This window comes from Musa acuminata, chromosome BXJ3-3 (genome assembly GCF_036884655.1).
Source record: "Musa acuminata AAA Group cultivar baxijiao chromosome BXJ3-3, Cavendish_Baxijiao_AAA, whole genome shotgun sequence".
Taxonomy (NCBI): domain Eukaryota; kingdom Viridiplantae; phylum Streptophyta; class Magnoliopsida; order Zingiberales; family Musaceae; genus Musa; species Musa acuminata.
This window is the reverse complement of record NC_088351.1, coordinates 26,876,325-26,903,717: the sequence shown is the minus strand read 5'-3', so window position 1 is coordinate 26,903,717 and position 27,393 is coordinate 26,876,325. Positions and strand designations below refer to the sequence as shown.

Here is a 27,393-nt window from a genome sequence, read left to right as displayed (position 1 = left end):
AGGTAAGCACCTCGGGTACGTTTTGGGCAAAACGCGTCTACCAATTGGGCCGAACGTGACCACCCGCCCCCGGATATGCCCCAAGTGCTCTCCACTGCGGGGCCTTAGTCGCCGCGGGTGAGAAACTTAATCGAACACCTTAAGCGCGCCAGCCCAACCAGGCGACGAGAAGCATCGATGGCTTCGTCTGCGAGGGCTTTCGGTGCAGTCCTCTGCAGAGTCTCACTGTCACAGGGCCTCTCTCCCCTCAGGAGCTCACTGTGCCTTCAGGGTATGTCTCCCCCTCTCTCATCTTTACCGTAACAACAATTTCTTCGATGAATCCAACCGCTCGTCTCTTCTCTTTAGGAATCGGCTTGCTGGGCTCGAGGTTGCCTTCTGCTCTTCCGAAGGAGGCGCGTAATACCCAGACCGTGCGAAAGATATGGACCTCGCGCCCTGTTTGCATGGGCAGGCGTTCTTGCAAGATCGCTGGAAGAAAGGTGCCAACTTTTTGGTCTTACACGCTTGATTCCTTGTTATCATTTGTTCTAGGTAGCATCTGTCTATCACAAACACGGATTCATTTGTTTGTTTTCTTTTCCCTCTTTAAAAGTAAAAGAAGGTGATCAGCAATATGTCTCTCGTGCATTGCTCACTTGGTTAGGTATCTAATCCTTGGGTCTTCGTTGGTCCGAACATGTCTGATTGACGCAGTAATGTGATCAGCAATATGTCTCTCGTGCATTGCTCACTTGGTTAGGTTTATAATCCTTGGGTCTTCGTTGGTACGAACACGTTTGATTGACGCAGTAGTGCTCTTTGGGATCTCCATTCTGGCTGCATTACTCAAATCTAGATCTCCTATGTAGTGGAATGTTCTACTTATCACTATGTGGAAAGTTGCATCAAGGAAAAATAGAACTGTGGTGCAGTTGCTAACAATAATTTAGCAGCTTGAAGTTCCAACTAAAGATTTAGTTTCTTCCAAAGCATTATTGCATTGTGTTGGCAATTGTTTATTTGCACAACATCAATTTGTTCCCTCTTCTATCCTTAAACATCATCATCTCATGCCCCATTCGTCCTGAAAATAATTATTGTGTTATGTTCAATTTTCAATGCTGACAGCTTTTTGTCTTCGGGACATCAGTTTCATGCCCTTTCCTGAAAACACTATTGTTCCTTTTATAGGTAGTGTCAAGAATGCTTTATCTACCACTTGCTGTTTAGTTTCTTAACAGCCACTCCGGTACTATTTACAATAAGTTCTCTGTACTGTAAATCTGGCTTTTGCTAATAATTTCTAGGTTACTTGTTTGCATTTGTTACTTCTCATGTTCTTTTCATGCCTTGGTGTCAGTACATGTGAGGTTCTTCAGGATCATCATCTATGTGATCATAAGTTTTTTTCTTTTTCCAATTAGGAAATCCAGTCAAGGACTGCAGGTTTCTTTTTCTAACTTCATTTTAGATATGTAAGGAAACTTCTTTTTGAAAGTAATATTCCCTTACATTGACTTGTCAAAGCTTATTTAAGAATTATAGAAAGATATAATTGTTGTGTCAAAATGATTCCACAGTGCTTTTTTTTTATTAGTTACCCTGAAAAATGTCATTTCCATCTAATCTTTTTTTGTCTTTTCTTTATTTAATTCAGATGTTATGATAAGCTCTAGCGAGATAAGTGTGATTATACAATGAAATAATTTTTTTCTTTTGTTTTTGGCTTAAGTTCCATTTGCCACTTCTTTGCAGGATGCACAGAATCTGAAGAAAATGAAACGTAATAGCAAAATTGGAAAAGAAATTGTTGCTGCGTAAGTTGTAAAAGCTTTGAAATTCTGAAGCTTTCTATATTGTTATTGATTATTAGCTTTCTGGAACTTACTATGTTCATATGCCATGTTTCAGCAACGTTTTATCAGAGAGTAGGCTTGTTTGTAATGACAGCACCCATGATGTCCTGAAACTTCGTAGTAATACTTTTTTGTGTATGATGTTATTCAAGGGTGCCTTTTGCTAGAAAGTTTTACCTGCATCAGATTTTGTAAATCATAGTTACTTATGTCTCCTATGTCCAAGTGCTGAACCATCAACATGTCTTGTTTCTATGTTTGACAAGAATTCTAGCTGCTTGGCTATTTATCCTAATTTAATGTCTCCATTAGATAGATGAAAAGAGCTTTTCTATATTGCATCAGAACTTCCCACTTCATCTGGTTACTTAGGCATTTTCTTGATATGTCATGTCATTCAAGTTCCTTCCTGAAAATTAAGAAGATCACTCTGTTGCAGAATGATAAAATCTCTTTCTTGATGTAAAGGACCAAATTATCTGATCTAAAACTGGGGTTTATGTTTTAAGTGAAATTTTCTGTTCTCTTAATGTGAAAAATTTTTGAAGTTGACATGCTGTGGTTGCTGTGTTGCATCATAAAGTATACAGAAAGGAGGTCCAAATCCTAATTCGAATACAGTTTTAGCTGCTATACTAGACAAAGCTAGGGAGCTTGATGTACCCAAGGAAATTGTGGAGCGTAACATAAAAAAAGCATCGGAAAAGGGACAAGAGGCTTATATTGAGAAATTCTACGAGGTAAATGATCCATTTGAATATGTTTTTGAAAATCAGTTTGCAATTTTGACTAATACATATATTCTGAATCAGGTATATGGTTTTGGTGGGGTTGGTATGGTTGTTGAGGTCCTAACAGATAAAGTGACAAGATCAGTGGCTGCCGTCAGAGGAGTCGTAAAGGACTCTGGAGTAAAGCTAGCTGATCCAGGATCTATTTTATTCAAGTTTAGGCGAGTTCGAGTTGTAAATATAAAGGCTAATGCTGCTGACAAAGACCAGCTGCTTAGTATTGCTCTGGATGCTGGTGCTGAAGATGTTATAGAACCAGCAGAGGATGAAGATGACTTGGAAGAAGATCGTCCTGATAGGTATTTTGCCAAGCAGAGGATGTCATTAGTCACTGTTTATTGTTATTAACCCTTCTATGTGATGTATTATTATCTTTTGCTAGTTGGTATGGTCACAAATAGCAAAGAATGAGCCTTGGCACCACATAAGGCTGCTTCTTTGCGACCTAGGTGACTGAGGTCAGAGTCACAAGACATAAGGAGTAGGGCTACAATCATTAGCCTTCTTCAAACCTTCCATCTGTGAGAGTCTGATGCATTGGACTGCCCTTTATGTAACATATGCTAGTCTAGACCAGATATACATTTAAATGAAGCAATATAAAATGACATCCTTAAGTTAACATAATGGTCAAAATGTTAATAATTTAATTAGAGAAACAAATCAAGTAACATGAGATATTTAAGGTCGCTACAACTGTTGTTGCTGCATGAAGTATGTTGACTATCTAACTTCAGATAGTTCAAAAATTATGTGTGTTCTCATTATTCTCCTCCTCAAACATCAATTCCTCCTCCTCAGACATTGTTTCCACAAATATTTTGTTGTTTTCCTTCATAATTTGCCAGTGGAAATTGGTAAAATTCCACAGCTAGTATTTATTGAAGAATTGCATACATCATTCTTATGCAATGGATTTTGATGTCCAAAAGACAATGCTACGAAATCGTTGCCTGTGCCTGTGATATAAACTGAGATTTTACTCGGTTGCCTTCTGAAATATCAAGCAACCACATGAATTTCTTTTGGGTTATTATATTATGGTACAAGCAATCTGCTAATTTGTCAGTCATATTGTGGCCAGTTATATTTGGGACAACTAATTGAACTGGGAAGCAGCATACATAATGTCCAAATTCAAACATGTGATGAGTTCATTCATGGGGATACGTCACATCCAGAAACATATACTGTGATCATTATAATATGTGGTCCTGACAGATAATTAATCGGAGATGGATGCTTTATATGCTTGACTGTTGTCTTATAAGTTATAATCATGATCATTTAGTATTAATGTTCTTGAAAATTTGTTCAGAAAATTATTTCTATACTCGATTCCTTTTGCAGATATTACAAGATTGTTACTTCTTCAGAAAATTATTCCACAATACTATCAAAACTACGAGATGATGGAGTAGCGTTTGAACCAGATAATGGTTTTGAGCTACTGCCACATAACCCCATTGAGGTATGGTTTACCATCTACACCAATGCTCTCATCTCATATGTCTTTTTTTTTTTTTTTTAGAGAAGTAAATTAGATACCTTAGTGAACATTTAGAATAGGTAGTGGCAATAACTCAAAACTATAAAGTACCATCATTTGGAAGTCTTATAAAGCAGATTTTGTCCTCCATAGGCTCCTTTGATATTTTTGTAAAATAATGGGCCACCATGTAGGCCTTTCTTGTGACTTGTGAGACACAATAGTCGTTAACCTTTTGTAGGAAACAGCACATATGTTGTGGAAGCTCCATTTGAATGGCCTAGCAAAGTGGATTTATGCACGCAATGCTTCAACTTCTGGAGTATAGCCATATATTTTCTCTGGTGTGGCCATACCCTTTACTGGCTGATCTTAAATGCCTAACCAACCCCTGCATATTGTTGAATGCTGTTGTGCCCTTTTGTTTTTTTTTTTTTTTTCCTTCACCTCTCTTGACCTAATTGAATGGAAATTCTAGCTATAACTGTCTTTCCAATGAAGTTCATGTCATTATTAACTTTGTAATCCTCTAACTTCTGCTTACCTTTGCTTCATGGACCATTCTCTGTAACAAATGAAGGTGTGATATCTAGTAATTCGACAAGTTCTGCATCTTTTCACTATCATTAAGTAGTTATTTCACAATTGGAACAGCCAAAGAAGTAAAGATATTCTGATAACAATTTTGACATATTTCTCTATGATTAAAGATAAACCTCTGCTTTACTTATTGTGTCATGTAACATGTAGAACATCTTGTTCTATGGGCATTAGAAATTTGAGAACATGGTCAAAATGCAAGTTTGTTAGTTGCATTGTGTTAGCCTCAAATTTTTCTCCCGATGATTATTGATGCTAGATCCAAATAGTTTTGTCTAATAAGCACATAGTCAAGATTAGTTACCACCACGGCTCATAATCTTTTTCAAGACGGTTGAATTCTTTAGGGTCCATTTGGATAATAAGTGATGGAATAAGGATTTTCTCATTATAACATTTCAGACAATTATTATTTTATAGGACTATAAACTTGTATAGTTAAATGGTGTAACCAACAGAATAGCCTATTCTACAAAATAACAGATTAACTATTTCTTTCATTACTGTTACTTATTTTGGTAGTGACAAAACGTAAATATTCTTTATCTTAGGTATATTCTTATTCCATGCAAGAAAGGTACAATATTCTTGAGCCAAATGGGCCTTTGAGTAGTTCGTCTCGTGTATTAGAGCTTTGCCACAATACTTGTTCAATTTTTCATATTACGTCTTAAAGCACGGTGTCATTATTTAGGTACAAGTTAATCCTCTAACATATTTGTCCTCCAGCCGCTCCATATCATAATAATTAATTCCACTTCTCTCTGGAATTTCATTGTGTGGTGTTTTCTGTGCCAGGTAGATGATGAAGCCATGGAGTTAAACAAGGACCTTATGTCCAAGTTGCTTGAACTTGATGATGTTGATGCTGTTTATTCGGTTCAAAAGGATACGTGATTGTTTTACAGTCAGGTATGGATTCTCTTGCATCATCTTATCATTTTCTTGCTTATTTTGGTGATAGGACTTTCAATATCTCTGTACAAAATCTTGACCATTCCTAAATATACAGAAATCTTCCTGGCATCCAGAGGTTTCAAAAATATGATAGAGAGAACTACGACAGATCTTGATTTAGTTATATTGCCAGGTGTTCATCATTGTAAGGAAGAAGTTTCATGTCCCATCACTTGCAGAGAGATGAATTTTTCTTCAACATTATTAAGGTTTCCATCCCAAACGTTGTGTCAAACACAACTAATTTTAGACTTGGCAAGAAGCGACCTCTATTCCTTTTCCCAAATTTGTTGCAACCACAGAAATAGAGGGTTGGCACTCTCTTCCCAATAATCATGATTTCGTATATTAGTTAAAAACACTTGCCTAGATCCTGTTGGATTGTTTGTATTTGGATTTTTTTTTTTTTTTCTGTTGATATGTACCTTGTTACAGAGGTTCGTTCCCTAGTCTTATAAGAGCATCAGAAGATGCTAATTAGAGCCATATTTGTGCTTTTATTTATTTATTTTAATCTCTAAATGCTTCGTGGACTGCAGTATCGACAAATATTTCTTTTTTTCTTATGCATCCAGTGGAGTTGTTTTTTGACATGGAATTTTGGAAGAGTAGATGATCTTAGACTCTTTCGATTATATGTCGGAAGTTCTGATTATTAAAACGGCTCTTTTTTTTTCCTTTTTTTTTTTTTTTTTAAAGGGATTGATTGAGAACACATCATATGATACTTCACTTTTGTCCGTGGTTTTAAATACTGCTCAGATGGGTCCGTCTTAATCAGTGTTTATCAATCCAACAAAGAACACCGGTATTTGTTTTGTCGGTATGGAGATATGGGGGTAAGTAGATAGGATCAGCATTCTTGTATCAGTTCAAGATATGAATGCAACTATGGGCGTGCCACTCTTTCTTATGCTTGCTTCTGAAAGAACATGATAAGTTTGGACCACTTGGTTGCGGTAGTATTGAGGACATTGTATTGAGGAAAAATATGACCCATCCCACCAACCAATCACTCTTAAAATTATATTCTTTTTCTTTTGGCAGAATGATACCATCCAAACTTTATCAAACACTGCCCCATGTAATTTTGATATAATATCCCTCCGAATATTAGATTAACTATATTAGTTTTGTAGAGAAGTATATTCTAAACCTAAATCGAGAGGAATAAATATGCAATCATGAGGGTGGACTTTATGAAGGTCAAAGTGGCCTAGCAAAACTGTAGGACAATTGTGTGAGCCATAGTGCTCAATCAGAGACAGGCAAAAGAATCCCATTTCATACATGATATTTTAAATAGGGCTTACCCACTACTATCCTATCCTTTGACAATCTGTAAACGAATGCCGATAAGATTGATTACTTACCCTCTTGCAATGTCCTGATTACTATCACCGGCGAAACTCTTCCGTCGACGTGAGATCTGAAGATGATGATGATGATGATCCATATACTCGACCGACTCCTATTAAAAGATGGATACGTACGTATCGGATGCAGCCATCAGAAACAGCTGGTGGAAAAGCGGACATGGGCCCCTCCGTCCACAGCCTGTTCCCAAAGGCAGTCAGTCACGGGCTGCTTTAATCGAAATTAGTCTCGGAGCCATTTCATCCAACACCTGCCAGCCTAACCCAGAGTGTCCCGCCGCGCCGCCCTCTCCGCCACGAGCTCCCATGTTCCTCGCCTGGCCATCTCCTTCATGCCCACACGCCAAACTCGCCGCCGAGGCAGAGACAACTATGTGCTCCTCCCCCCCTGCTGCGTCGTCAACTCGCCACGGGAGCAGACCACCCCTCGACTGCAAACGTTTGCTTCTCGGCTGCTTAACCGCTCATCTTCATCCGTCAACGGCTATCCTTTTGTTGCCTGCTCTGTTTGATAGGAAGCTGATGATGATCGCAGACTTCTCAGTTTGGGTCCTAAAAAGCAATTTAAAACTATGTTCATTATTATGCTAACAAAAGATATAAATACGTCGAATAATCAACACATTGTTGCATAATTGATCGTTTTCGAATTCAAATAACACTATATATACGTTAGTTTATTGATAGGGGAATGATGATATGGTCGATACCTATCAACCATAATTGACATCGATTAGTCACGTAGTCGATACCTCAACACTATATGATTGATAGATACATACTTATCATTGTAGTCGATACCTCAACATTATATGATTGATAGATACATACTTGTCATGTAGTCGACACATTGTTATTGATCACGTGCCCCCAACAACTCAATATCATATTGGCCAATACCTAGATAGTATGTGGTTGACTTGGAGTTACCCTTGGACGTTACAAATCACATCAATAGTTATTGCATATTTCGTCGAGATGGAGAGAAGCATGCAAACCATCTTTGATATCATTGTGTATCTTTGAGCATAACAATTATAAAGCTATATCATGAAAGATCCCCATACGTGTATTCTTTCACACACTGGGTTGTTAGGCTCTAATACGTTCGACTCTAAAGGACTCAAATCTTGATTAATACCTTATAATCAAAATTAACTTAAGCATTGAAAGGGGTTTTGATGAACATGTCATCGACGTTGTTTCATAGAGTTTAACACCTAGGGAACAAAAGGGATTTGATATTTTTTTCGACACTAGTCAAAGACAAAACATGTAAAAGGACCTCGATAAGCTCCAAATCCGGTTCCCTTTCGAATAATCAAAATTTATATTAAATATTATATATAATTAGAAAAAATTGATATAGTGGGCAAAAAATGAGTCAAGTTCAACTCTACTCTTCTAATACCGGATGGTTACTAATAAATAAGTAAAAAATAAACATTAAACTAGGACCTTAAAATCATTTTTTTAAATATGGCCAAATTTATAAAAAAAAACTATAAGTTTTCACTTTTTTTTTCATAGAGCATTCTTGTTTTACTTTATTCCCCCGTCCCTTATTTTTTAAACGATGAGATTATCCATAATCTCTACACCATCTGTCGTTACCTTCACCTCTCCTCACCCTTGAGAAGGCCAAGTTTGCTAAAGGGATTCATCAAACTCTAGATATCCATCATTTTTTGAGCCGGAGCTCGTGCTGCCTTATCTTTTCGACCTCTATAATCACTATTGTTTCGTGTGACACATCCTCTATCGTAAGCTCTTCCACTCTACCTTCACCATCCTCTCCATGGCCATCGAATTAGTCGAGTGATATTGTGGTAATGTTAATGCCTCCATTGGCAAGTTATAGATACAGAGTGATCATAAGACTCTCTCACAAGCTTGATCTCAATCTTCGTAACGTGATTACATACTCTTTATTTAAGACTCCGTATCCTCAATAAGGTAGCTCACCATTTGGTTGCCTCTATCCATCCTAGTGCAACAAAATACACTAATTGAAATCTTTGCCGGTTGAGTTGCTTGCTTACCTCTTGATTGGGCATATGCTAGCGCTGAGAAGGAAATCTTGGATGGGTCACTATGGCATGATGGCTTGCTTTCCTAGAATGAAGTAACATCTTTGCCCTTGTATAACTATTGAAAATAATCTCCTTTGAGTTTAAGGAGAAGATGGTCATGCAAATGCAAAGATAATGAAATCGTTTGACTAGGCGAAGATCATGATAATGAAACGAAGGTGAAGGATAATATGAATTTTTAGAAAATAAAATAAAAAGCGACATTATGCAGAAAGAAAAAAAAAAGTAAATATTAAAATTTTTGGGATAAATTTGTCCAAAATATATTAATTTTTGGTTAAAAACAGTGTTTTTGCTCTTTTTTTTATCTCTGTCACCCCTTATACACTATGATCAGACTGTTTTCTTTTCTCTCTCTCTCTCTCTCTCTCCTTCTTTAGTGTTCATTACCCAATAATTACTGCATTTCACCTAAACATAAAAGAAATCATTACATCCCCATCCGATGACAGCGGAAAGCGAAAGGAGAAGCCGCGAACGAGAAGAGAAGCAAGGAAGCGAGCCTTAAGAGGAGCCCTTCTCGCGGCGGTGATGGCTCGGCTCTTCCGAGGAGGAAGCCTCGGCGACTCCAAGCGAGAGAGCAGCGGCAGTTCCTCCCTCCGCCTCTCCTCCTCCTCCTCCTCCGTCGCCGCCGCCATGTCCGCCGCCGATCTCCTCTCCCCCTTCGGCCAGATGGGCGTCCCCCTCTCGGATCCCGAGCTCCGCGAGACCGCCTACGAGATCTTCGTCGCTTCCTGCCGTACCACCGGCTCCAAGCCCCTCACCTACATCCCCCAGTCCGAGCGGACGCCGCCCTCCGCCGAGCGCTCCTCCTCGCTCTCCCCCTCGGCCTCGTCGCTGCAGAGGTCGATCACCTCCACCGCCGCCAGCAAGATGAAGAAGGCCCTCGGGCTCAAGTCGTCCTCGTCGTCGAAGAAGGGGAGCCCCGGCAAGGACAGCAGCCCGTCCAAGCCCTCCAAAAAGCCGGCCACAGTCGGGGAGCTCATTAGGGTGCAGATGAGGATCTCCGAGCAGACGGATTCCCGGATCCGGAAGGGGTTGCTCCGGATTGCGGCGGGGCAGGTGACTAATTTTACAGATCACTGTTTTTCTGCCTAGATCTCTATGTGTTTGTTGATCTTCTTGACTTGTTAGTCTTCATTATACACGCTGCTAGTGTAGTAAGAACTGATCTGACTTCTTAAACCGATAAGATCAGATGAAGTAGTTAGACTGATCAAAATTGTCTGTTGGAGATCTTAAGATGTGAATCAATTAGTAGGAAATTCAAATCAGGGCATAAAAATTTCCAAAGATCTCTTATATATGCTAATTATTTCACTTCTTTCGACAATCCTTCTGATCCACTTAGTTTAGTCTTTGCTTGTTCACTCCCGTGCTTGTATTTGTGTTTACCTGTTAAGTTCTGGCACGAGAAGTGGTATATTCCTGTATCTACGCAAGTTTTTATTAACCTCCTGTGATGGTCAAAAGGTTCTTCCTGCAGAAAATGAGTCTTTTCCTGTTAGTTTAGACTTTGTTAGAGTTTTCCATTCCTACTCACTTCCCATATGTAAATAGGTTTGTACTTCTCACTGTAATTTTCTTTATATGCGTGCTGTCCACCAATGAACATCCAGATGATAGCACTTGAACATTCCTATCTATACAGGGATTACTGTATGATCTGTTTGGTTTTTTTGGTCAATGCTTAATTATGGTGTTTCATGGTTGTCTGTTTACTCGTCCATCAAACTTATGATGTCAATGCACTGTGCATAAGTGACGTGCCAGAGAGTTCTAGGATTTTTACTATGAAATTATTTTTTATCATTTTATGGTGTTTCATGGTTGTCTGTTTACTCGTTCATCAAACTTATGATGTCAATGCACTGTGCATAAGTGATGTGCCCGAGGGTTCTAGGATTTTTACTATGAAATTATTTTTTAATAGACACTTTCTCCATATATTTTCACAGGATAAAGGAACTAATGTGGCTGACTTTCTTGGTTTGTGATAGTGGATTTTTGTTGATTTAGTTGGTGACCGATGATAACATTTAAGACTGGCAGTTGCATCTTAATTGATGGTTAATGTGTCCTTTTCTTATAATTTAAGTTTCATAAATTGCTATTGTTCTCAGATAATATGTTTGATTAGTATTTATTGGTCTTCCTCCATGATGACAGCTTGGGAAACGTGTGGAGTCAATGGTTCTGCCTCTAGAGTTGCTGCAGCAGTTCAAAGCTTCAGATTTTTCTGACCAGCAAGAATATGAAGCCTGGCAAAGTAGAAACTTAAAGGTTCTTGAGGCTGGGTTGCTTGTGCATCCTCTTGTTCCATTAAATAAATCAGATAATGCATCACAACGACTTAGACAAATAATACGTGGAGCTTCCGAGAAGCCGATTGAAACTGGAAGAAATTCGGAGTCGATGCAAGTGCTGCGTAGTGCTGTGATGTCCCTTGCCTGTAGATCTCCTGATAGATCTGCTTCAGATTTTTGCCACTGGGCTGATGGTTTTCCACTGAATCTCCACCTGTACCAAATGTTATTGGAGACTTGTTTTGATGCCAGCGAGAATGGATCGATAATTGATGAAATCGATGAGGTTTTAGAGTTGCTAAAGAAGACTTGGGTGATACTGGGCATAAATCAGATGCTTCACAATCTCTGCTTTACTTGGGTTTTATTTCACCGTTTTGTTACAACTGCTCAAGTAGACATCGATCTGCTGCATGCAGCTGATAATCACATGGATGAAGTTGCAAAGGATGCCAAAGCAACAAAAGACTCAGTGTATTCAAAGATATTGAGTTCAACTTTGAGCTCAATATTGGGGTGGGCAGAGAAAAGACTTCTTGCTTACCATGACACATTTAATGCTAGTAATATTGAATATATGCAAAGTATTGTATCATTAGGTGTATCGGCTGCCAAGATACTAGTGGAAGATATTTCTAATGAATATCGTCGTAAGAGGAGAGAAGAAACTGACGTAGCTCGTAGCAGGGTTGATACGTATATTCGGTCATCACTTCGTACAGCTTTTGCTCAGGTAAGTTCTGCAGAATTGTCAGATTGAGTTCCTGCAGCCTGCTTGTTCCTGTTAACCTCTATCTTTTTCACATGCCTTCATGGACTTTACTAGATTGCCTCTAGATTTTTACACAACATCAATCATTTGTGTTAATGTATGGTTCATTTTTGCTCCAAATCACCCATAAGACAATATGACTGCACATTTGACGCGTAGTTCCCTGGCTGTATTAGTTCAAAGTTCATCCATTACTTGGGTCTCATGTAACTGTACGCTTGTACATGTACCTGTTTTACCTTACTGGAATGATGGATAAAAGGTTGGTTAGTCTGCTAAAAGGCTATATGATTAGATGAGATCATCTAGTAGTAGTTGCCTGCCTACTTCGATAATTCTGATCCATTGATCGATCTGATACAGAGAATGGAACAAGCAGACTCCAGCAGGCGATCATCGAAGAACCAGAGTACTCCTACTCCTGTTCTTTCCATCCTGGCAAAGGACATTGGTGAACTAGCAAGCAAAGAAAAAGAGTTGTTCAGTCCAATGTTAAAGAGATGGCATCCACTTGCTGCAGGTGTTGCTGTGGCTACACTTCATTCTTGTTATGGAAACGAACTAAAACAGTTCATAGTGGGTGTTATGGAACTAACACCAGATACAGTTCAAGTTCTTAAAGCTGCAGACAAGTTAGAGAAAGATCTTGTGCATATTGCTGTCGAAGATTCGGTCGATAGTGATGATGGGGGTAAGTCATTAATCAGAGAGATGCCGCCTTATGAGGCTGAATCTGCAATCGCCAATCTTGTCAAAGTGTGGATCAAGACAAGAGTAGACAGGCTGAAGGATTGGGTTGACCGCAACTTGCAGCAGGAGGTTTGTCTTGTTTTTTCTTCCGTGCAACGGATGCATAATTTTCCTTCATTGTACATACTAAACATACTATGGAATGGTTTTATCTATTGTTTTTCTTTTTAAAACTATGAATGTAACCTTGGTTAACATAATGGTTTTATCATCTTCGTCAAAGTTTTCTCCCATGACATGATCTTCTGGAGTGTAGCTCAAAACCAAGATGGCCTATATGAAGTTTGAGTACAGTTTTTGGCTAACTGTCAACCCCATGTGAACCCTCTAAAACTAAGTGAACTCTTGCCCCAGCTAAATTTAGTTAAACGGACTACTCTTGTTAGTTGCTGTTTAATGTCACACAAACAAGGGGCTAAGTTCCCAGAGCTTTCCAGGAATGCAGAAGAGAAAACATTACAAGAAGTAGAAAGAAACAAAAAAAGGGCAGGGAGGGTTGACATGCTTCAAGCAAGATAATGAGAACCATTAGAAAGGCACAAATAAGCCAATGAACCACTAGCAACTGATGTTATTTGCTTCTGTCATAATAGTAAATGTGTTTTTACCTCTCACTATGGCATCTTGAAATTTTTTTTTAAAGTACTATCATTCTTATAAGCATGTTGCACTTCTTTTTACTAGGGCTTCCATGTTCGAGATTTCACTTTGCAGTCTACATGTAGGCCATATATTAAGAACCCCTGGTTGTGCTTTTGCCTTTTTCTAAATGTGCATACGTAGATTTGTGCCTTTTAAATATGTAGTAAATGACGATTCATTGATTTAGAGACTTATATGACACAAAAACTCTTTATGTGCCAACATGTAATATTTTTATGTTTTTTTCACTTTTTAAACATTTTAATATAACCTGATTTCTGATATTGTTATGTGGAACATCCCTGTAGAATTGGAATCCAGGGGCAAACAGAGAGAACTGTGCACCTTCTGCAACTGAAGTTCTACGGATTATTAATGAGACTTTAGATGCATTCTTTCAACTGCCTATACCAATGCATGCAGCCATGCTTCCTGACTTGTTGATAGAACTTGATAGAAGTCTGCAACATTATGCATTAAAGGTGAAGTCTGGATGCGGTAAGTATCAAGTAACACTGCAAATAGGTTGCTTCAATCGGTGGAATGTTAAATTATTTACCGTTGTCTTTCTGTTCAGCAACCCGAAGTAGTTTTCTGCCTTCGTTGCCAACATTAACCAGATGTGAGGTTGGTTCAAAACTTTGGAAGAAAAAAGAGAAGCCACAGAATTTGCCAAAACGCAGATCACAGGTTGGATCAAGAGATAGTAATTCATTTGGTCTGCCACAGCTCTGTGTACGCATGAATTCACTTCATTATATACGGACAGAGTTAGAGAACCTGGAGAAGAAAATAAAAACTTGTCTACGGAATGTTGAATCAGCACAAGCAGATATATCAAATGGGTTGGAGATCAGCTTCGAGCTTACTCTGGCTTCTTGTCAAGAAGGAATTCAGCAACTATGCGAGACAACAGCTTACAAGGTGATCTTCCGTGACTTGAGTCATGTTCTGTGGGATGCCTTATACATTGGTGAGACTACTTCATCGAGAATTGATCCGTTTATAAAGGAACTTGACCCGATTCTGGAGATGATATCAAATACGGTGCACAACAGGGTGAGAAATCGTGTCATAACTGCATTAATGAAGGCTTCTTTTGATGGGTTTTTGCTAGTTCTTCTTGCCGGCGGCCCACTTCGTGCATTCTCCCGCCAAGATTCACAGATAATAGATGAGGATTTTAGGTCACTCAAGGACATATACCTGGCCGAAGGTGATGGATTACCCCAGGAACTAGTTGAGAAGGCCTCAGCGCAAGTGAAAAATGTGCTGCCTCTATTCCATGCTGACACCGAAAGCCTCATCGAGCGGTTTAGACGATTGATTACAGAAACATATGGCGCTTCGGCCAAATCCAGGTACCCGTTACCTCCAACCTCTGGCAACTGGAATCCTACGGAGGCCAATACAGTTCTGCGGGTGTTGTGCCACAGAAACGATGAGAGTGCCACAAGGTTTCTAAAGAAAACTTACAACCTCCCGAAAAAGCTGTAGCCTCAGAGTACTGCTGCCGACAGATGAATCGCTGGTTTTCTGGAAGCTCTCTGTTTTCTATCTTTCTGAAATTTTTTTGCCATGAGTTGCAAGTATATTCCAACTGCTGATGAATCTGATTACAACATAGTTCGTATGCCAGCACTGTTTAACTCAGGGGATCTAATCCTTTACAGGCATGTGGATGTGTGATCCAATAGCTGAATGATCGACCAGGTTCAAGGTGGGAGCAAATCCATCCTTCTTTTAATGAGTGAGCATGTCTGAAGCTTAGGATGTGTATACTACATTTAGCAGTATTCTTTTCATTTACTAGTAGCTATGCTGCGCTCGGTGATCGTCTCTAATCCGGTTTTCTCTGGTGGGTAATGTATGCTTGCATAAGTTAAAAGAAAAGCTGTTGTGGATAAGTTCTTTCTAAATGTATTATGACCTGCTCTTGTATGTACAACATTGTGCTACATGTTGTTTGCTTTTGTGCTCTTCTCAGAGCCACAGTGAAATACAATGTTTCAACATGGATTTGTTTCATCAATGGGTTGGTAATGTTACATATGCATTATGCCGCTAATCTGATCAATCATCTGTTTTTACCCAATGGATCCATCACTGGTGAGAGAGTTTGATTTATTCTACTGCTCTCTTTGGAATGATAATTCTACATCTTCTTTTGTCCCTCTTACTTGAGTTGGCTTAGGATGGATGGCTGAAGCTTTGGTACGATCGAGGTTAATTTTCTTATCAGCCCTTTAGTGATAGAAGAGATACGTATCTCTGAACTTATCGGGACTGTTCGTAGAGACCCAATGTCTAAAGTCTTCTATCATACTATACTGTCTTCTTCTTCTTCTTCTTCTTCTTGCTTTCGGACTACATCAAGACTCATATTATTTTCATTCGCAAGTGCAACAATCCATGTCAGGTTAGGGATTTTGGGCCAATCTCTTTGTATAATGTGAATTATAGGATCATTGCCAAATTTTTTGCTAATCGAATGAAATCTTTTCTTGACTCCCTAATTAATTTCTAAGGTACAATCTGTTTTCTTACCTAAATTGAACATAAATAATAATATTTTGATTATCCTAAGAGATTGTAATGTACGATTTTAAGAACAAAAATTCTTATGTATTAATTTGCCTTGATTTAGAAAAAGCTTATGATCGTCTCCCGACATTCAATATATTAATATCTTATATATATATATGCTCTAATGACATTTTTCTATGCTTTATTTAAAGCAAACCAAACCTCTTGCCAAAGTGTTCAAAAAAATTTTCAACTTCATGAATCACTTTAATGTCCTAAAATTTGGTATAAGCCTCCCTCAAACTACTCATCTCGATATAAAGAAAGAAGTATGCAATCGGTTTAACATCTAAGAAGGCAACTTTTCTATCGAGCATCCTAAAACTATAGTAACCCTTTGGCAAGACGGTGTCTTCTCATGTTCTTAAATAAACTGTAACCAAGATCACCAATAAAATTGGGACTCGGCAATGATCCTTTCTCTCAAACCGACACGATCATTCTTATTAAGTCAATCTTGAATATTATATCCTAACACTCTTTTAGGTATATAACTCGAATGCCTCAATCTGTGTATTATCGGGCTATGGCTTTATTTCAAGAGCCTTTTACATAAAACCAATGATAGGATAGGGTAAATTAAATCCAAAGTTTCTTGGAACCCTCTTCGGATAGCTCTTGCAAGAGAGAGTCATTCTGAGAAACAGTGACCGGAATGATTATTCTCGACGAAACAACTGAGATTTATAAGATACACATTGAAAGAGACTCGAGGATGACGACGATGGATCTCGTGACACTTGAAACTGCTCTCTCTCCCTTGAAGAATCCGTAGTTCGATTCAAGATATAGTTGCCAATCTTTCTTGAAATTTAAAATCTTATATGTACCAAGGGAGGAGAAATTAATTACTTGTAATGTGTTTTCTTTTGATTGGTTGTGCTCAGCTTCTTAATATAATTTTCACTTCTTTGGGACAAACAAAAAAACAAAAACAAAAATGTTACATGCTGATATCATTGCCGATCTAACATGTTACTCCTTCCTAGCCATAATCGAATAAAATACAAGGTAAAGGCATTGCTTAGAAACACGCTTACTGTCACTTGCACTTTGTCCGATTTATCTTCCAATGAATCTATTATGGGTTGGCTTTGTCCACAATAAAGTCTGCTCTATGGCGCAGAATCAAGAAATCACTTTACCTAAACATAACAAAAGCACGGTTCAATGATCAAAAGAAATAACAGCGAGCGCTACAAGGCTTAGAATTTTTTTGTTGGTGGTGGATGAGCAAGGCACAAAATTTGCAGGTTGGAACCTCTTGATTTACCTCCATCCGCTATGAATCTGATCCAAATCAGATATCAGGAATTTGGACATCTTCCAACCATCTCAACTCTGCATGTGCAATCACATGGATACTCATCATGCCATAAGAAAAAACATGAGAAAAGCTCTCGACTTTCCAAAGTATCAGCACCACCAGAATGGGAAGTAGCTGTGATGCTATCTTGCTAAGAAGACGATATCGGCACCATAGTGATGACGCCAATTGTAACAATATGCTCCAATTTTTAACTCGGGAACAGGGACTGATTCTGAGCACAGCAAATTGGAAGGATAATAACTGATCCATATGTGCCAATCCCAAATACTGCAGCAGGCATCTATCAAGAAACAATATCATGGGTTTAATTCAGTCCATAAACATGAAGTGAATTGAAAAACCAAGATGAAACCATATGGATGAGAAAATCAAGCAACGGAAATGATCAATGGCAATAAAAGCCTGCTATTTAGCAAAGACTACTCAAACCATTTACTGTTGAATGGTTGCCATGGCGGAAAAGAGATGCCATTCTCTTGGTGTTTTGTTAAAGGCAGGAGCAACCATAGGGTCGTGTCCAGTGTCAACCATAAAAATTTCCTTTATTTGAGTCATTTAAAATTGACACTTTCAGCATAATATAAGACTACATAATTTGCTTGATAGATGTGAACTGATGGTTATGATGCCGGATAATGAAAGGAATGCAACTTTTATACATGAAAATCTCCATTATTTCAGATCTAAAAGAGAATGGCGTAAAGTCCTGGAAAACAATAACATGTCGCAGATTCTTGCTTGCTTTTGCAAAGATTACCACAACCAAAAAGGTGGTCTGATCTTTCCGACAATGGTTGCCCCGAAAAAACTAATTATGGTAAAGTGGGAGAACCATTAAAATTGTGAACAAAACAAGCAATTCAAGCACACATAGCCATTGATTTTAGGCATACCTAACGATAATTCTTCTAGCATATCAGACAAGGCTTCCCTGAGCTCGTTCCTTCCCAGCCATCATCATTTGTTGAAATTGCAAAAGCTTCGTTTTCCTTATATCAATAATATTTTTCGGCATCTGCTCAACATGACCATATTCCTCCACCAGGCGAAAGAACTCCTGCTTGGTGAGACTTTTCTTCTGAACTAATTGGTCAACTATCACATCCATTAACTCTTTATTGCGTCGCAATATCTACAGAATATCAATTCGATTATGCAATTTAATCCACATAACTAAGATTTACTAAAAGTAAGGTTACAGGAACATAGTAAATACCTCTTTTGCTCGATCATAGCAATTGTTCAGTAACCGCTGTGCCTCCAGATCAATATCCTGGTTAAATATTCATTGTCAGACATACAACACTTTTGGCAGTGCATTCAAAAATTACAAAATTATAGAAGGTACATTGATCCGATCTGCAACCCAGAAGTTGGACAGTCCATGATATTTTTCTGAGAGGCCACCAAGAACAAAGGAACGTGCAGCTGACCTTGCATTGTCTGCTGTTTCTGCCCAAATTGTACTCAGCTGTAATTGTATGTACAACATTTTCATCTTAGTCACATTGGTTCCAAGGGACACTGAGAAACTAAATTTTTAACACAGCTAACCAATCTATATTAACGACATTAAAGATGTACACCGGTTGGTAATGCCTGAGTACTAGATAAACTGAAGAACCATATTCAGAAAGAAACAAGGAAAATATATATCATTAGTCATTACCAATTGAAAGCCCATTATGATGTGTGTATTATCAAGTTGGTGACATCCAGTATAGAAAGAAAACTGAAAAATAATAATTTCATTTTCACCCAAAACATATAACATGTGAATTGAACCAGCCTGCAATCCATTTGATAAAGAGGTCAACTCAAATCATACTATCAGACAATTAACTCATTTTCAACAACATTTGACCTTAAACTCAACATATAGTCATATACTGTCTAATCAACTCAGCAGTAGTAAGCAGCACATTGTTTTTGGTAATGATAGTTTTAACACGCATAACTTAGTTTATCACTCAGGTCAATTTGCGATAGTTAGAAGAAGCGAAATGATTAATGTTAGTAGTAAGAGAGGAGGCAGAGAAAACTATAAATAAAGATTTGAATACTCTAAACATATGTCTCTTTACGGACCTGAATGACAGCAAAAGATCCGTGTAACCGATTCCAAATAATTGAGACTTAAGGCTTAGTTGTTGTTGTTGTCATCATCAATTTGGATCAATCGTGTCAATGCGTAATGCTTGAAATCAGACCATTAATTAATCAGGTTAATCCTGTCAACCTAAATATAACCCAAGGCCTCTCTTACCATGTCGTGTTTGTGGTGGGTCCAGAATTGCCACCCCATGGCTGGATAGTAGTACTGGGCTACTAAAGTAAGCTCTGAGCACCAGGACATTTTCATGCAACTTGTTTGAACAATATATCTGTGACCTGTTAGAATGGTCATTGCATGTAAGATTTTTCAACGGCTTCAATGAGCCCTAGCATCCCTTGCAAGAATGAGTTCTCTTTCCCATTGAAGCATTAACATAATTAATGCTGATTCAAGGCCAAGCATAATAGAGAACAAAACAATAGATACATTATGTGCAACCAACATAATTAGAAGAACCAAGGATTTACTATGCTAGTGCATAGTGCATGCTACACAATTGTCTCAGATATGGCATCGACATGCAGTGGATCATAAACAGGGAAATGGCATAGTGCAGCACCAGTGGCATGGTACACAGCATGAACCATAAAGAACTATGACAAACAGGGGCTGACTATAAAGCATGACCTTGTGAACCAGGGCTACTCCAACTCAAAAGACCTGTGAGTAAGAAGTGCTGCGAAACAGATACAGGCTAACTTACTCTAAGTTAGATATCACTACGTATCTACAATTGAAACAAACCCCGCAAAAATAAAATTTATGCTTTATTACCTTTTAACTAGCAGAATCAAAGTTAACACAACTATGACAATCAATCAAGTCAAGTACAAATCAATCGTGAATTCGTAGAATCAAGTATAGCAGGTTTTTACTTCCTATAATATATCATGTAAAAGGACAACAATACAAGCAACAACGGATTAGTCCCTTTCAACAAATGTGTCCTTCCAAACAAGAAAATTAAATATGGTACACCTTCAATTACCTGATTCTCACCAAACCAGATTTCATCAGCAGCCCGAGGGGCTATCTGAACAGTGATATGATCAATCAGGGACTGGCGGCTGTAAAAATAAAAAAACACATAAGCCAATCATTTTAAAAAAATTGCTCAACTTAAAATAAGATACAGCTAAATTCAGGTTCTATTGCCAAAATTTTTACACCCCATATGCTATTTAAAGTGCAATATTGGAACTTGATGCACCAAGAAACAAAAATTTTGGTTCCAAAAGAAAGAAGTACCTAAGCATTCCTTTTGTAAATTTAATATGATCCATCTTGACTCGCACATAACCCAATTCTCTGCCAGCTCGAGGTGCAATGGTTATCTGGATGGAGAAACAAGGCTTCAACTACTAAAAATCATATAAATGCAGCTTCAATTGATGACTCTAACTAGCTTCAGGAAGATTATTATGCATATAAACATGTAAGAATACAAACATGTCCCCATGACAGGTGCGAGTGCCAAATCGGCAGTATAGTTCATAATAAGATCATAGCTGCAATTAGTATTGGCATAATGATCACTAAGTGTCTATTCCAGACAGATGGATGCATGATTAAATAAATATAATGAATTGATCCTGTGAGTAATCATGAAAAAGTGCTGCACAGAAATGCGTCAATTTATAAAGCAGAGAGTACAGACAGTACAAACTCAATGTTCTTTAGATCAGGGAAGTTGACAGCTACAATAGCCATAGCTGCTTCATTTAGAGCCAATCGTTTCCACATCTCTGGCCTCCTATCCTTTTTATCAAGCATTCCTCTTTCTTCAATTTGTGCAGCTTGTAATAAGTCATCAGTTGTTATCTGGACCAGTGCAAATAATTTAATAAAATAGGTTAAGGACACCCTGATAAAATATAGCAACCATAACAGAAAAGCATCAAGAAGTGCAATCACAATCAGATATTAGCATTGAGTGACATCCTTGATGTGCCAAGTCCATCATTCTTTTATACTCCACAATAATATACAATTTGATTTTTTTAATTGATCTAGACAAGAAATATGGTGCAAGAGCATTTTTATACCCTTCCAAGCCCCAGCTGTCAGAGTGATCAACCACAAAGGTGGGAAAAATGTGCAGATTACACAAGATGGAAATCAATCCTAAACATCCCCATGATAGGGGGGGGGGAGAGAGATAAAGAGAGAGAGAGAGAGAGAGAGAGAGAGAGAGAGAGCAAACAGCTAGTGATACTAATAATATATACTAAAACAAATACAATAAATGTACATCAATTTTGCAACGTTGGAGACAAGTCGCTCGTAATATATGCAATTCTCACAAGATACAAAATGACAATAATTTAAGAACAACTTAAACTAGATAATCTAGCTCCGTTAATTAGAGAAACATACAACAGAACAGAAAAGCTGGAAAGTAGAATAGACTCTCTCTCTCTCTCCTTATTTCTACACAAGACAAAAAAGAAATGAAATTTACTAATACTAGAGAAAGTAGGATATTTTTCTCTTTTTTGTTCATTTTTGACCAGTGATGTCCATGCGGTGGCCCAGAAAGTTAATGGTCTGAATGCAGAGTAGCTTATAAGGGATAATATAATTATAGCATTAACTAAACTGTTAGTTCATCCGACAATAATCTTATCCAACCACTGTATTAATGCAGTATTTCACAAACTAAACAGTCATCCTAGACAATGAACATCTCATATCAGGATGCATTTGTGCAACCAAAAAGAGTGATATCAGTTAACTACTTAATATATATTAGAATCATCAAAGAATTAGACCGACTTGCAAGAGGTAGTTTACCTCAGACCTTCCATCACGTATCATATTAATGGCAGCAATTTCAATAATGTTTGCCAGCTCAGCACCAACCATTCCATTAGTCATACTGGCAACTGCCATATAATCCACATCATCAGCCATTGGCTTTTTCCGAGCGTGAACCTGTTAGGAACAAAGCCAAAGTTTTTTCGTTGCAAAAAAAGAACATAAAATCTTTTAATTTATTTTGCTTCGGCAGAAAACCTATAAAAAAAAAATAGTTTGAGTGCTGCATGTTTGCGTGCTTAATATAATAAAAAGAACATATATAGCTGAACTGAACATATGAATTTAAACAAATGAAGCATCTAAAAAGCTGAAAAAAAGAGACTTTCACTCAGAGTATAAAGCCAAACAAAATTAGGAGAGCACAAAAACCTAAATATTTGACTCAGCTTTCCCTTGAAATTCTCAAAAGAAGAAACATTAAAATGACCAATTTAAACAGACATTTGCAGGCTCAAGCCAAAATAAGAAAAACTGTATAAAATGACTTTTACAGAAAATACACTACTGATGCAGCAGATTCTATCATGTTTGTAATGCAAAGCTCAAAACTAGGGCTGTTGGCTTTTGCAAATACAAATCTCTTCAACAATGAATTGCCATAGGAATCATAAAAGCTAAAAGGCCAACCCTATGAGCATGTACAGATAATACAGAATAGGTAAGCAGGCAGAAGCTCCTACAAGGAAAACTGGTCATTGGAAAACCCATAGAAACTTTTGACTAAACATCTCATGTCAAATGAATTATCACAGTTAGTAAATTAGACTTTAATACCTTCAGAATCTCAATTCGACCAATTAGACTAGGCTTTGGTATGAATATTTTTCTATCAAACCGCCCTGGTCTCACAAGAGCTGGATCAAGGATATCTGGTCTATTGGTTGCAGCTATGGTAATTACATTGCCTCTTCCTTCAAAGCCATCCAAGCATACAAGGAGCTTCAGTGATTACAAGAAGATAAGGATGTCAAATATATTAAACTTGTAAGATAATCAACTATAATAAGAATAGCAGCTGTTCACCATTTCCTTTCTTTTACCTGATTGAGTGTGGCATCTCGTTCTTGTCCACCAGAACCCTTGATAAGACCACGTTCTCTTCCAACAGCATCTAGTTCATCAATAAACACAACAGCAGGAGCCTAGAAAACATTCAGAAAATATTTTTTAAGGTCAAACTGAGGCCAGCAATAACATTAGACTTCAAATAGCAAATAAGTGTAAAGTGATCAGCATCTCGGCATATAAACAGCACTTTTACACTAAACATGTAGTATAAGCGTAAACAAACAAACAAACAAAATAGTATCAAGAGATAAGAAATAACACTAAAAAGATTAACTAAAAACATGGGGAAACTATAATTTACTGCTATGTTGAGCATATGAAATTGTTAGAAAGAAGATTCAATGCAACTCGCCAGGGCTTACATTTTCCTTGGCTTCTTGGTACAGTGCACGAACACGAGAAGCACCAACACCAACATATATTTCCACAAATTGTGAAGCTGAAATTGAAAAGAAGTTCACACCAGCCTCACCAGCAACAGCTTTCGCTAATAATGTCTTACCCACACCAGGAGGCCCACACAGAAGTATGCCACCTATATGATAGCAGTATTAGCAGATATATGAGACCATAATGTTGAATGAAGGCTTTTATACATAATAAACTGTATGTGTTACAATTCTGGAGAAGGAAGAATTATTAAGACCTGTAGTGTCTGATAATCATTTAGTAATTAATAAAATCAAACTTTGAAGCTTCAGTATCTGATAATATGTTAAGTTCTGATATAGAAAATAGAATAAATAGTTTCAGAGTGTTGTAATTTGTAAATATTCACTAAGGCCATTTCCTTTATTCTTACTGGTTCCTACTGTTTCTGCCCTACATCTGGTTTAGGTGAAAAGGTGAATCATAAAGGGCGAAAAGGAATAATCAATATCAAGTCCACATCAAAGAATCACATGTGATTAATGGGCATGCCCTATCCAAAAAAAAAAGATGAAACAATAATCTGTAGTAGTTACCCAACAAGAACCAGATGGACTCAATTTTTTGATCCGGCCTAAAACACATCACCAACTAGCTTGACAAGTTCAAGAGAAATTACCTGTTGTAGATGCCTCAAATTAGAAAATAGATACTTGCATACAGAGATTCAGCGAGAAAATAGTCAGGTTCTACCTGATAAGCTCAATCTCTTCAGGATACTAAACTTTTATACTTCATCACAACATATGCAGAAATTGGCAAAACCATGGGAGATAAATATGTTTGCAAATACTCCAAATTTTGTATTAATGGTCAAGTCTTGCCCTAAATATCCAGGTTGCTTAGGAAATTTTTGAGTTCACCAGCTTTTCCAGTTATGCAAACTGGCAAAATATTGATGAACGAGTCATCTCAGATTTGTTTTAAGCAACTTCCAAGTTGCTGAGAAATCTTTAGATGCTTTAAGCAACTACAAGCAGAACACCTATTCACGGTTTCAAGTGCTAATGTAATATAATCCATCCAAAGCATTTAGCCAGCACTTGTCATACTTCCATGTGGCTTCAAAACAGATAACTACATTTATCCAGCACTTTTCATGCATTCATGTGACTACAAAACAGATGACAATTTAAAGGAATAATATTAAAGAAACAGATGACTACACAGTAGAAGAACTAACAAATGATACAATAATAGAGAAGTAAAAGAAATATGTGCTTAACAGGATTATGATAGCATATGCACCGATTATCATGCTATGACATAGTGCTCTCTCTCAGTATAACCATATAACCATGAAAAATAATAACAGACACAACGTACAGCAATAATAACAATAACAACAACGACATGTCATCTTTGCGACTATTTGGGGTAACATACCCAACCTCAACACATAAATCAAGTAATGTGATACAGCATGGAGAATCATGTAAACTTTGGGTCAGTGGAATATTTCATAAAGACCATAAGCAAAATGAAAAAAACCAACAATGGAAAGCAAATTTATGTGCTCATGCTTCAAACTTAGGAATAGGCAGATTATGAGTTATAGCATCCGTATCAGATCATGCATGTTCTTGATGCATCTTTTAACCAAGTAACAAGCAATTATCCTGTAGTTAACTATTATTTTAAGAATTCAACATAAAGAATGCCAATCAAAGCCAAGTAACTATGAGTCTGTGGCATAAGCCACTATACATGGATTAACTAGCTCAACATAACCTGTGAAGAAAACTATTTTAAGCCTCACTCTTCAGAACTTTGTTCCAGAATGAGAGACTGAATAAGACATTGACTATACATGCCTAGTGTAACACCAATGAGATTGTCAGACTATAATCTGCATTAAGAAGAAACACTATAACAATCTAAACAAGGACCCTTACCTGGTATTTTGATGCCTCTTCTCCTGTACATTTCCCCCAATGTGAAGAACTTCACAATCTCCTCAAGCTCTAGCCTTATTTTCCCAAGACCAGCAACATCGCTAAACTTGACATCGACTCCCCTCTCCAAGTATTGTGGTACTTTACTATTCGCTCGCCTCACCCGAGCACCTGACTGCATAAACTTCATTGCCATCTTCATATAAGGATTCTGCTCATCTCCTCTCTCCTCGCTCTCATCTTCCCCTGGTCCCTCAAGTCCTGCCATTTCCCTCTCCAACTGCCTCATTTTCTTCCGTTCCTCTGCCTCTGCCTTCTCAATCTTCAGCCTATCTTCATAATCCTTCTGCTGCTTCCTATAATTAAGCACAACAGTTCTGTAGAAGACGTAGAATATCACGAACCCAATAGCAGTGGCAACATTCTTGTCCCTCGCCATATCATCCCACATATAGGCCATCCGCTGATAATTCTTTCTAGCCTGCCGTAGCGACTCCTCGTATTTGGCCTTCTTAATCTGTTTCCTCCTCTTCCTTTCCTCTGCCTTCTTCTGTGCCTTCATAATTTTCTCCATCGCCTCCCTCTCTGCCCTCACTCTTGCTAACTCTTCTCTCCGCCTCTCTGCCAGCTCCTTCCGTGCATTCTCAAGCTCCAACACACGCTTTGACTTGGGTTTGGGCTTCTCCATTGACAGAAAGTGGCCTGGAATGTTTACCAACCACCCCAAATAGGGGGTGGGGACTTCCGGCTTCCGGACCGGGGGTGTATATGCATTGATGCAAAAAGAATCCAACTCGAGCCGATCCCAGGACTCCCAAAACCTCTCATCCCTCTCGGCCGCCGGCAGCACCGCCCGAAGGACCCTGGAATCATCGAGGACGACGAGCACCAGGTTCGGCCGCAGCTTCAAAGTGACGGAAGGTGGCTTCACGATATGCCGGAGCTTCCCTTCGCCCCTAAGGGTCAAGATTTCGGTATATGGAATACGGTCGCCGACAGTGGGGAGGCCGCGGGACCAGGATTTGAGCTCCTCAGGGGAAAGGGTCTCCGCCGGGCGCTTTGGCCTCGGCTTCTTCTCGGTGACCCCAGCGTGAGCACGTGGCAGCGGAAGCGAGGAGGAGATGACGGTCATGGTGACGGAGAGCTGGAGCAACATGGTGCAATTCTTCTTGGCTTCCTCCTCATTCTGGTCATCTAGCGGTGGATTGACGGAATTGCGTGGAACGAAACATTTGCGCGGAATCGAGCGGAAAGGGGCTTTTGGTGGGGATGGGGCGAGGGCGAGGGCGAGGGAGGAGAATAGGAGAGAGCTCGATGCAGCGAGCTCCATGGTCCAGGAGGGGCACGGAGAAGAGGGTTTGGATCACATCGACGAAGCAATAGCGTCTCAACCGAGGAAGGATGGGAACGGCTGCGGATAGATCACAGCCATTTGTGCTCGCCGTGATTCGTGTAGGAAACTTTAAACGTTGGGCCCGGCCCATCAAAAGCCCCGTCAAAGAACGAGCTTCGTTTCAAAACGGTATTCTTTTTGT

The 27,393-nt window shown here is 38.5% G+C and overlaps 3 protein-coding genes across 3 annotated transcripts; 2 read left to right on the top strand and 1 right to left on the bottom strand.

The window, feature by feature from the left end:
• The first annotated feature begins 40 nt into the window (after positions 1 to 40).
• LOC135633147 (probable transcriptional regulatory protein At2g25830) lies at positions 41 to 6,161 on the top strand. Its single transcript, XM_065142273.1, has 8 exons — positions 41 to 271; positions 349 to 482; positions 1,738 to 1,799; positions 2,422 to 2,578; positions 2,651 to 2,928; positions 3,980 to 4,100; positions 5,517 to 5,630; positions 5,731 to 6,161. The coding sequence occupies exons 1-7, from the start codon at positions 178 to 180 to the stop codon at positions 5,613 to 5,615; spliced, it is 945 nt and encodes a 314-aa protein (XP_064998345.1). The 5' UTR covers positions 41 to 177; the 3' UTR covers positions 5,616 to 5,630; positions 5,731 to 6,161.
• A 3,403-nt stretch (positions 6,162 to 9,564) lies between these two features.
• Positions 9,565 to 15,642, top strand: LOC135633581 (protein unc-13 homolog). The gene is made up of 5 exons (XM_065143206.1): positions 9,565 to 10,206; positions 11,314 to 12,183; positions 12,586 to 13,041; positions 13,923 to 14,112; positions 14,192 to 15,642. Exons 1-5 carry the CDS (start codon positions 9,676 to 9,678, stop codon positions 15,109 to 15,111), a joined length of 2,967 nt encoding a protein of 988 aa, XP_064999278.1. The 5' UTR covers positions 9,565 to 9,675; the 3' UTR covers positions 15,112 to 15,642.
• A 1,619-nt stretch (positions 15,643 to 17,261) lies between these two features.
• On the bottom strand, positions 17,262 to 27,248 carry LOC135633635 (probable inactive ATP-dependent zinc metalloprotease FTSHI 2, chloroplastic). Its single transcript, XM_065143350.1, has 12 exons — positions 25,859 to 27,248; positions 23,897 to 24,069; positions 23,507 to 23,608; positions 23,241 to 23,405; positions 22,440 to 22,580; positions 21,309 to 21,467; positions 20,895 to 20,980; positions 20,635 to 20,713; positions 18,879 to 19,001; positions 18,747 to 18,803; positions 18,424 to 18,662; positions 17,262 to 17,810 (listed from the first exon to the last, which is right to left on the bottom strand). Exons 1-11 carry the CDS (start codon positions 27,186 to 27,188, stop codon positions 18,447 to 18,449), a joined length of 2,631 nt encoding a protein of 876 aa, XP_064999422.1. The 5' UTR covers positions 27,189 to 27,248; the 3' UTR covers positions 17,262 to 17,810; positions 18,424 to 18,446.
• Positions 27,249 to 27,393: the final 145 nt, after the last annotated feature.

What these genes read in the sequence shown, in the direction of transcription:
- LOC135633147 (XM_065142273.1), top strand. Translation starts at nt 178, where the DNA reads ATGGCTTCGTCTGCGAGGGCTTTCGGTGCAGTCCTCTGCAGAGTCTCA. An exon ending in GAGCTCACTGTGCCTTCAGG is followed by an intron (nt 272 to 348) that starts GTATGTCTCCCC and finishes TCTTCTCTTTAG; the next exon opens with GAATCGGCTTGCTGGGCTCG. An exon ending in ATATTGAGAAATTCTACGAG is followed by an intron (nt 2,579 to 2,650) that starts GTAAATGATCCA and finishes ATTCTGAATCAG; the next exon opens with GTATATGGTTTTGGTGGGGT.
- LOC135633581 (XM_065143206.1), top strand. Translation starts at nt 9,676, where the DNA reads ATGGCTCGGCTCTTCCGAGGAGGAAGCCTCGGCGACTCCAAGCGAGAG. An exon ending in TTCGTACAGCTTTTGCTCAG is followed by an intron (nt 12,184 to 12,585) that starts GTAAGTTCTGCA and finishes GATCTGATACAG; the next exon opens with AGAATGGAACAAGCAGACTC. An exon ending in ACCGCAACTTGCAGCAGGAG is followed by an intron (nt 13,042 to 13,922) that starts GTTTGTCTTGTT and finishes ACATCCCTGTAG; the next exon opens with AATTGGAATCCAGGGGCAAA.
- LOC135633635 (XM_065143350.1), bottom strand. Translation starts at nt 27,188, where the DNA reads ATGGAGCTCGCTGCATCGAGCTCTCTCCTATTCTCCTCCCTCGCCCTC. An exon ending in AAGAGGCATCAAAATACCAG is followed by an intron (nt 24,070 to 25,858) that starts GTAAGGGTCCTT and finishes GCTATCATATAG; the next exon opens with GTGGCATACTTCTGTGTGGG. An exon ending in GTCGAATTGAGATTCTGAAG is followed by an intron (nt 22,581 to 23,240) that starts GTATTAAAGTCT and finishes TGTTCCTAACAG; the next exon opens with GTTCACGCTCGGAAAAAGCC.